This window comes from Vespa crabro, chromosome 22, assembly GCF_910589235.1.
Source record: "Vespa crabro chromosome 22, iyVesCrab1.2, whole genome shotgun sequence".
Classification (NCBI taxonomy): Eukaryota; Metazoa; Arthropoda; class Insecta; order Hymenoptera; family Vespidae; genus Vespa; species Vespa crabro.
The window spans coordinates 937501-949048 of record NC_060976.1 but is presented as its reverse complement, the minus strand read 5'-3'; the positions used below and the strand labels follow the sequence as shown (position 1 = coordinate 949048).

The 11548-nt window shown below is 26.4% G+C and overlaps 1 protein-coding gene across 1 annotated transcript in view; it reads left to right on the top strand.

Annotated features, from left to right (window-relative positions):
* Positions 1 to 10543: 10543 nt before the first annotated feature.
* LOC124431836 (A disintegrin and metalloproteinase with thrombospondin motifs 18-like) overlaps positions 10544 to 11548 on the top strand; it is a 4905-nt gene continuing 3900 nt past the window's right edge. The window contains exon 1 of the mRNA XM_046980176.1: positions 10544 to 10999. Within this exon, the coding sequence (XP_046836132.1) occupies positions 10544 to 10999 (456 nt within the window). The remainder of the gene's footprint in view (positions 11000 to 11548) is intronic.

Sequence of the window (11548 nt, the reverse complement as noted above, 5' to 3'; positions counted from 1 at the left end):
AGACTAAACTTATGGTTTATTCAAGATGGTGCTTCGCCTTGATTTCTTTCGGTACAGTGCGAACAAAAGTTTCCGAACAAAAACTTCACAGAAACGGATGGATAAGACTGAGATGGACCACCATGATCTCCTGATCTCGATCCATTAGACTTTTACTTTTAGAGGCCATAAAAAAAAAAAGAAAAAAGAAAAAAAGAAAAAAAGAAAGAAGAATTATTGCGTATTCAATGCGACGCAAATAAAAAATGTCTACGACAAAGAAAAGTAAATTTGCGATTATTCCCAGAATAACTATAAGAACGTGGTATTTTCGTGTTAGTACGTGGAATTTTATGTTACGAGCGTACAGGAATGTACGTTCAACCACGAGGTGGCCATTAAGAACATTTTCTTCGATCATTTATAACTCAAAAACTATGTTATATAGGACATACGTTCGTATAAAAAAAGTTTTTTTTTTTACTTATATCAATATACAGTGTTATCTTCAAAAATATTGACATGTATTTATATAAATATATGTGAAATAATATAGTATATTTTAGTATATTTTTGTATAATAAATATATATTATAACATAATATAGTATATATATTATAACTATTATAGTATAGTATAACATTATATAATATTTATCATATATATATATATATATATATATATATATATTTATATATTATTATAAGTATATTATACAATCCATACTATTATATATATATATATATTTTTTTTATAAACGTCATAAACGACTTTTACATATCCTATCACGTTTTCTCTTATATTTTCTTTTTTTCTTTTATATATATAAGTCACATACACATATAATTTACATGCACGTACACACAATATAAAGATCTCATAAACGGCCCGAAAATGAAATTATACGAGACATCGAAGGAAGATAAAATATACACATACCATACTATAATTTTATAAGTGATAGACGTGAAAAAGAAATAATTAATTTCATAAAGAACAAATATATATATATATATATATATATATATATATATATATATATATATTCGGGAAGGTGGGGGATGAAACAAATCTTATTATGATTAACTCGACGACAGTTCTTCTTTGTAAGAAACAACAATGACAAGTTGAACTACATAATCCGGTGACACGAATCCTATCATGTCCCTTTCCTTCTCCTCCATCCTTCCCAACCCTCCTACACTGTCCGTTAAGCAAAAGGACAAGGAGAAAAAACGTTGAGGGTGTATGCGTACATGTAGCAAATACGTGCCGAATTAAAAAGTCGTTTTGTCCTATGGTATATCTTGCGTTAGTTTCGTCGGCACATCGCGTACTCGCTGGTCGAGTACTACACGGCACGTTACCAACAAACGAACGACTCGGCTTGTGGAAAACGAAGAGTCTCTACGTGCGTTAAATACAATGAGTCTCAGTCTCTCTCTCTCTCTCTCTCTCTCTCTCTCGCTCTGTTTCTTTTTCTTTTTCTTTTTTCTCCTTCTCGTTCTTTTTCTTTCTTTCTCTTTCTCTTTTTCTCTCTTTCTTCGTTTCTTTATTACTTTTTTTCTTGCTTTCTTTCTTTCACTCTCTCTCACTCTATCTCTCTCTCTCTTTATATCTTTTTGTTTCTTTCGTTGGAAATTCCTGCGAACTTTTCGGCAATGGTACCAGCTTGACGATTTTATTATATCACCGCTAGAAATGCAACGCCATTGCGGATAGTGATTTTTTACGCTCGAAGAGAACTAAAGAGCTAGTCATAGAAGTTGTCATCTCAAACTTTATACATACATACATACATATATATATATATATATATGTATGTATGTAGGTCTTACTTCGAAATATGTATTTCGTGAATAGAGCAGTTGAAAAGTTCTTATTGGACATTTTGTCTTTCTTTGATATTTTTCATTTCTTTTCTTTTCTTTTTTTTTCTTCTTCTTCTCCCTTTTCTTAAACACGTATAATTCACAAAATGAAGATTATTGAAATTCATTTTATTTCATGAGTTCTAATGACTTTTCAAGTTATTTCCTTTCTTCAATTTTTTTTCATTTTTCTCTTTTAATATCTATTTATAATATAATAATAAAATATAATAGAATTAATATATATATATATATATATATATAACGTACATTTTTTTAAATATATCTTAATGATATTTTGACAAAATAAAATAAAATAAAATAAAATAAAATAAAATAAAATAAAATAAAATAAAATAAAAATCAATCAGTAATACTTAATATTATTTTACCTTTTCTTTTAATATCATTTATAATATAAAAATACCATATAATAGTAAATAATATCAAAACAATTATAATAAAAATGATATCAATTTAATATTACGTGCATACAATATAATTAATGATATTTTTATAGTATTAAATAATACTGGCTTTTTAAAAATTTTTTCTTTATTTTACTTTTCTTTTTTTTTTTCATTAATAGATTTTCTCTTTTCTTTTAATAACACTTATAATATAACAATAAATATATAATAGAAATAATATCAATACAATATATCACACATATGCAATATACATTGATAATATATTGACGGTATTAAGTATTACCGATTGTTTTTTATTTTCTTTTCTTTTCATCTGTTCTTTTCTTTTCTTTTTTATTTTAATAGATTTAAAACGAATAACGACGATATTCACTTTTCGGAAGAGTGAAACTTCGAGGAAAGTTCGAAGGATAGGAAAGAAATTTGTATTCTAAACTCACGTGATAGGAGGAGGATCGGGAGGGATAGGTAGGAGAGGAAAGATAGGAGGGGACAAGTCGTTCAAAATATCAAATGCGAATATTCTAACCGCATCTGTTCAAACTGGAACAGATAGAAGCTGCTCCGTTTAACAATAAGACGAGAATGGAGTGAAATTTTCAAAGGACGAAACGAAGGATAGAGAGATAGAGAAAAGAGAGAGAGAGAGAGAGAGAGAGAGAGAGAGAGAAAGAGAGAGAGAGAGAGGAAGAAAGGAATGGTAAGGGAAAGAAGTGTTAGGACTCCATTGCCCTTCGCCTTTCGACCTTTTCACATTTAGTATGCTGGATTTCGCGGAGATGGTTAAACGTAGTGAAATAATGCGAGGCAAAAAAGAAATATTTCCGAGACGACTCGATCTCATTCTTGGAGCTGTTCTTCCCTTTTTCCTTTTTTTTTCCCTTATTTCTCTCTATAGTACATCCCCTTTTTCTTGAATTTTTCAACGACGATCAAAGGCTAATGTCATCCAAGTTTCATATATTCCTACCAATAGAAAATTTCTAAAGTATACGAATTTTCTGACAAATTTTATGTTAAACGTTTATCAAAGTTTAAATGACGATCATACTTTATTAATATGTTACGACGAAATATCCTTAGAAAAAGAAAAAAAGAAACGAAAAAATAAACGTTATTATCGATGATATTTTCACAATTTAACTACATTATTTTTTATTTAAAAAATCGATAAAAAAGGCAGACACGCGCGCGCGCTCACGTGTGTGTCTATATGTGTGTGTATAATTCGAAAATTCATATTATTATTTAATATTAGAGAAATGGCATAATTAAAATTGATATATGTATGTATAATATCAAACAGGGTGATAAAAAAAAAAGATCCACATATTTCATTATTACATTACTAATAATTATACTAGTTAATAGTGTTTTATATATATATATATACAAAATATATATGTATATATATATAGGGTGATAAAAAAAAAATCTACATATTTAATTATTACATTACTAATAGTTTTTGTTTATTTCCGTAATGAAATTATTTTAACCATCTTGAATTAGTGTATTTCTAAACAAATTCCTCTATGTACATTCAATATGTTGCCAAAAAACACAATATTGAACGCTTCTAAATAATAAAAATTAATTTTATTGTATATATGTATATTATATAACATATATATATATATATATATATATATATATATATATATATATATATATGTATATTATATAACATATATATATATATATATATATATGTATATTATATAACATATATTATATATATATGTTATATAATTATATAATATATATACACATTATATAATTATATATATATACAAGGTGTAACTGAATGGTCTGTGCAAACTTTTGAGAATAAGTTTCAAGAATCTAAACAAGTAGAGAAAATATTCTATGAATATGTTTTAAGACGATTTCAAGTTTTCTTACAATGGCTGAAAAATTTATCACGTTTGATCGTATAGAAATAATTTTAAAGTGTTTTTTCATTTTACATAAGGAATGCAGCATGAAAGAAGGTCAAAAGAAATCACGGGGGATTTAGTGAACAAAAAAAAGAGGCAAAAAAGACAAAGAAGAAAAAATAAAGCTAAGCGATTTAACGTGATAAATTTTCCAAGCATTGCTGGAAAAAATTGCAAATCGTCGCAATTTCAGTACCAAGAAACGTTTCTTCAGTTACATCTACACATATAATTCTCATAGCGCATAAAAGCATATATACATTGACCTACATATACCCTCTCTTACAGTTCGAATAAAATCAAAGATATTTTTTATGATCGTTTCAAATTCAAGAGATAGATAGATAGATAAATAGATAGATAGATAGATAGAAAGATAGATAGATAGATAGATAGATATAGAGAGAGAGAGAGAGAGAGAGAGAAAAAGAGAGAGAGAGAGAGTTCTTATCAGTCAATAAATATATTGAATGGAAACTTTATTAGATATTGAATGATCGAGATTAAGGTTTATTAAGTCAGGACGAAAGAGACAAGAAAAATAAAAAGAAATTGTTCAAACATGGATGATTTCTCGAGGAGAAAAAAATGAAAAAGAAATCACTCGTTATATTACTTGCGAAAATCGAATCGATTTCCCACTCGTCCAATCGAAATCCACGAAACCTTTATATTCGTATCGTTGCGATCAAATTTTAAGGACCACTCAACCAGACGGCAGTTTAATTAGCAACTTCTAGTTAGTTAGTTAGCTAAATAGGTAAATAGCTATGTGTACGAATACATACATTCATAGATACATACATATATATACAAATATGTATATATTTGTATACATATATATACAAATATATGTATATATATATATATATATTTATAAATATATATATATATATATATATATATATATATATATATTTACCTTCTCGGAAGAAATGAAACGAAATAACATTTCGTCCTTCGGCTTAGTCCTTAACCTAACCGAGTCCAAGTTTCGCAAGGAACAATACAATCCGTTGTGCGTAATTGTGTACTTTCTTAAAAGATCTTCGAGAGATTGCAGACTACATATATATATATATATATATATATATATATATATATATATATATATATATATATATACATGATTTTCCTTCCAACCTGTAACCCCCTCCCCCTCGGTCCTGCTCCTCTCCCTCCCTCTCTCGCTCCAACCTATTCCAAGGCCGTTCTCTTCCACCACCAACCCTCACCCAGCTCAACCTCTAGAGAAAACTTTGCTTCGGGTATTACAACCCGAAGTAAAGTTGTTGTAGCCAGCAGGGTCGCTGTCCTACCTACCACTACTTCTTGGCCACTTTAATCTGAACTTTACGATAAAGAGATTGCATCGGACGACCACCCTAAGTTAGAATGACTGCTACGACAGAAATGGGTAAGAGTAAGGGCAAGAAATGCGGTATGGGGAGGGGGGGAGAGGAGAAAGGTAAAGAAAGAGAGAGAGAGAGAGAGACGCCTAAGAGATCTCTGGTTCCTATACTTCAGTGGTTTTCAAACGATAAAAAGGGGTAAGAAAAGTCTTTTCGAGGGAAGTGGCGGTTTGATTGGAGGATAATCCAAAAGAAAATATCTACTTTAGATTAATTTCAAGAATATCCAACAAAATGGGGATATTTCTCGTTCGTCTAATTAAATGTCTTTCTCGTTCTAAACTCCTCGACATTTCCTCCCCTTTCACGTTTCGTCAAATCATTACATTAATGTTACATTTTGTACGATTTCGTTGTGGACTTATGGTTAACGAAAAAGAAAAAGAAAAAGAAGAAGGAAAAGGAACGACAATTACTTTAGGTTCGCCATTTTGACAAGCTGTTGTATTTTTCATATAATTCTCATAGCGTATAAGAAGGTCGTATATTACTTTTATTTTTTTTTCTTTCTTCTTTTTTTCCTCTTCTTTTTTTTTTTCTTTTATTAATTTCTACATCCGACAAAAATATGTGAAAACGAAAAAATTATAAAAGGATCTCTGCATATAATATATAATATGTATTAAGGTTATATGAAAGCCCCTGAAAATGGCTCCTTGAAATGGTAAACGTGACGTTCGAGATTTTTCCTCGCGTTTCTTCAATGATCCAGGATGTTTATACGTGACGAATATGTGCAACCAAGACGAGTTTATCAAAGTCTCTTACAATCTCTGATTTATTTTGAAAAAGTATTACATACGACCCCGGTAAATTTATCGTATCCTGTCCCGAGCAAGAGGCGCCAATGTGAAGTCAATTTTTTTTTTCTTCCTCTTTTATTTATATAAAATCTTTACTGGATATTATTTTAAATATAGATAAAAGAAGAAGAAAAAAAAAGAAAAGAAAGATAAAAAAGAAATAGTTATAAGAACTATACGAAATATTATTCGTATGATCTTTGAAGTTGGTTTATAATTATATACATATATACATTTTTACGTGTATATATATATATATATATATATATATATATATATATATATATTTATATATGCATATGCGTACATACATACATACATGCATACATATCTACACAAATACACACATATATGTATATATATATTACATTATATATATATATTAGGTTGGAAACTATGAAATGGGCGTTTATGTTTAGTTATTTATTTTCATTCAACGCCCGTTTCATAATTTCCAATATATATAAAACATATATACATGCATATATATATATATATATATATATATATATATATATATATAAATATGCATGTATATATTTTATTATTATCATTTTCTGAAAGCACTATATATACCTATATATAAATATATATTTAAATAAAGTCATTTATCAAATTATATGTTAATATAAATAAATTTATATGTAGATAAATTTATTTTTTTATATTAGATTTATTTTATTATATTTTACTATTATCATTTTTTAAGAGCTCTATCCTTACCTATAATAAAATATAATATTAACATAATTTACAAAATAATCTCTAAGAGGTTCTTACATTTTTATATTTATTTTTATTTTATTTTATTAAACTTTATTACTATTATTTCGTAAGAGTTCTTTGTATACATAATAAAATACAATATTTGCGTAATCTTTCTTTTTGCAACATACTCACTAAGAGACATATTTATACAAGTATATATATATATATTTATTTTATTTTATTATATTTTATTACTATCATTTTCTAGAAGCAAGATATATACCTATACCAAAATATAATATTTACGTAATTTTTTTGCTAAATACTCATCAAGAGACATATATATATATATATATATATATATATAATATTTACTTATTTATTTTATGTTATTATATTTTATTATTATCATTTTCTGAAAGCACTATATATACCTATTTGAAAATATCATATTTACAGAAATTTTTTTTCAAAGTACTCACGAAGAGACTTACATTTCTAAATTCGCTTATTTTTACTGGTAGTCATGGAGAGATAAAGAGAGAAAAAGGATTGTCTGTGTTGGGGTGGGGGCGAGGGGTAAGCATGAGACAGACATGAGAGAGAGAGAGAGAGAGAGAGCTGTGACAGGAAAAACGTAACATTAAGCTCGCATGCGACAATGTCGAGCTTTTTCACGCTTTTATTCTTATTTATTTATTTACACGTGCGCGCGTTTCACTGCTACGGGACCCCTACCATCCATCGAGGTAATCCTTATATTTTATTGCGAAAAAAGATTGGGATAGTAGGAACGATCGTTTTTTCTAATTTAGATTAATCAAACTATCGAAAATTCAACGTTCAATGTTTTATATGGTTAGATACTGTCAGATACAAGAAAAAAGAAATAAATAAAATAGAAATAAAAAAAAAGAAAAAAAAGAAAAAAAAGATAATTCACTGTGATTAATATGATATATTTGTTTACCTCGAAATTCGCATTAAAAATGAAAACAAAAAAAAAATCTTTTATTTCGTCGTCTTACATAACCTACATAAATATCCATTTGATTTCATACATATAAATATGTACATATATACATACATACATACATACATACGTACGTACGGACATACATACATATGTACATATATACGTATATACTTATGTATGATTTAAAACAAAAATGAATCCTTTTCAATAGCACATATTATTTGCTCTTATAAATAAATATAATGATAATCGTTTCGTGATAAGATTATCGTCGATGTGTGGGATGATTATTCCAAAAAAAAAAAAGGAAAAAGATTGAAGAAGAAAAATAGAGAAAAAATTTACGTAATATAAAATAAAAATAACGAACTAATCGATCAGTCGCAATAATCTCAATGCATTCAATTTATTATTATTATTATTATTATTATTATTATTATTATTATTATTATTATTATTATTATTATTAAATCGTATATTATTTAATAGGACTATTTATTTATTTAATAATTAAAAATCTACCTTTTTTGGTATCAATAAAATATTTTTCTATTTATATATGTTTAAAAACATATTTAGAAAGTTATATGTGTAAAACATTCCACACACACACACGCACACACATGTCATTTATTTAATATCGAAATTGCTTATACGTTTATTCTTATGAAGTACGTATGTGAAAAGAAATGTCTGTAATACAGTTTGGTAGAAGTGTGAGGTAAAAGTCTTGTCGATTTCGTCGTAACAACGATGATCCTTTTTGAAGATCCCATTCAGAGCTTCGCGAGTTTCTCGGGACAATGTCAATCGATTCTTTTATGGAATTTTCACGTCGTTCTACCAGGGGACCTAATACCAAAGAGAAAATTTTCTTCCGTCTATTCGAAAATCCCACAACGAGTTTCTACACAAAGAATCCTGTGCTTCCCATTTTTGTCGTATGACTTGGAACGAGATAAACAACGTATGTGCATCTATATACATGCATATACATATATGTGCGTATATATGTGTGTATATGTCATTTGCACGAAAGATTCTCCGATTTTTCAAATATACATATGTTTGTGTATGTATATTTACGTGTATATATATATATATATATATATTTACGTAAATACATATCTGCACAATAAATCGTGATCGAACACAACATTTACGAAACAAAATATGTGTGTGTGTGTGTGCTTATGTTTATGTTTATACAGGATGTCCCAGAATAAATATAAAAAAATATTATATTTTATTGATTATCTTCAGTACATATGAACGATAACAAAAATATTCTCATAAATATTATATAATATATACTTACCAATTGAATTTTTTTACAATTATCAAAGAAATTTTCTATTACAATAATTTTTTCGTTAGATGAATTAAATACGATGACATGAGAAATTTAATAGTTCATTAGTAATTATCGTAAACACATATAGCATTTGTTGAAAATCAAATTTGCTATAACACAAAAATGAAATCAAATATGTTTATACAGGATGTATAATATGTATGTACGTTTATATGAAATTTTTTTATTATTTCTATGTGCCAAGAACAGCTGTAAAATATTTTTCATTTATTTTAGTACACCCTATATATATGTATATATATATATGCATATGTTTATGTATATGTATGTAGCGCGAATGTTACCGTAAAACGCGACAAAACCACTTGTCGTCCTATAAAATCTCGTGGGAGTTCGAAAGAATAACATGAGAGAGAATTTTTAAAAGGATTAGAAAAGGAATGATTATTTTTATTGAAAAGAAAATATTAACAAGTAAATACAATAGCTATTTTATTAAAATGATTAAACTCTGATTTATTAAAAAATTTTTTGAATAATTAATTAATTGCGCGTTATATCATTTTGTATCTCATTATGATATATATATATATATATATATATATATATATATATATATATATATATATATATACAGATTGAATTTATTTATGATTGATGAAACAAAAAATAATATATGTATATAATACCTGTATATATGTATATACAATATGAAAATACATGAATAAATAAATATATATATATATATATATATATATATATATATATATATATACATGATTATGATATAATTCTTCATTTACTCGTTGGATTGATTCCAAAAAAAAAATAATTATGTAAAAAGAAGAATTCTTTTGTTTTCTTAATCATGCTTTTCTAAAAATCGTGTTAAATAAAAAGTGTCACGATTATTAAACTCGATATTAATCTCAAATAATTGCATGATAAAAAAAAATCAATAATTAAGACTCTACGTCAAATTATGAGGATTACGTGTTAAATTATGAGGATTAGATTATTCAATATTTATAACAATGTTATGTTATATATTTATTTTAATAATTTTAATTAAAATTTACAAACGGTTATGATTAATCTTTATATGAAAATGATTGACAAAAGAATATTAGAGAAGATAATCTTTGTCGTATCATTCGAAGGTCAACAGAAAAATTTTCATTTCGACTATCCTGATGGATATGAAATCGTAGTTCCACGAAAGGTCAAGTCCAATGGGACGTTCGTGTCGCATCAGATACCGCATCATTTCAAACGTTCGTTTTATGAGAAGAATGTAGGAGAAACTAGAGCGATGTCCGAAGACGATGCGGTTCACTATCGACTTCTACTTGGTCAGAAGGAACATCACCTCGAGTTATATCCGAGTCATCGATTTTGCTCTCCTGGTGCCATAATCGAGGAACATCGGACAGGCAATGGTGAGGATAAGAAACGTTTCCTTGACGAACTGCGAATTCGACGAATGAGAGATAGACAATGTCATTATCAAGGTCATGTTAGAAACCAACCGGATATCAGTGCACTTTCTACATGTTATGGACTCGTGAGTAAATATTATTATTTATATTAATAATTAATATGTTATTACATCGAAACTATTAATTATATATATATATATATATATATATATATATATATATATAAATGTTATATTATGTATATACATATATGTGAATATAAGTATATATTATATTTAATGTATATATATTTATTATATATAAAGATTTTCTTTATATATATACATATATATATATATATATATATATATATATATATATATATATATATATATATATAATGTGTTATAGTATAGTAATTAATTTATTTAATGTATATATATATATATATATCTATTTATTTATATTATATAATTATATTCACATAAATATGTATTATATGTATATATAAATCATTAAATTTTGTATTTATTATATACAGTAATAATATTATTATACAAATTTAACAATTCAGATTCACTCTTTTTGCAAATCAAAATTCAATCTTTTAGGAAACAAATTTTTTTAGCAGATTATTTTTATGCTTGTGTTAAGCTTTAAGAATAAAAAATATATTCTAAATATAAATCTTATTT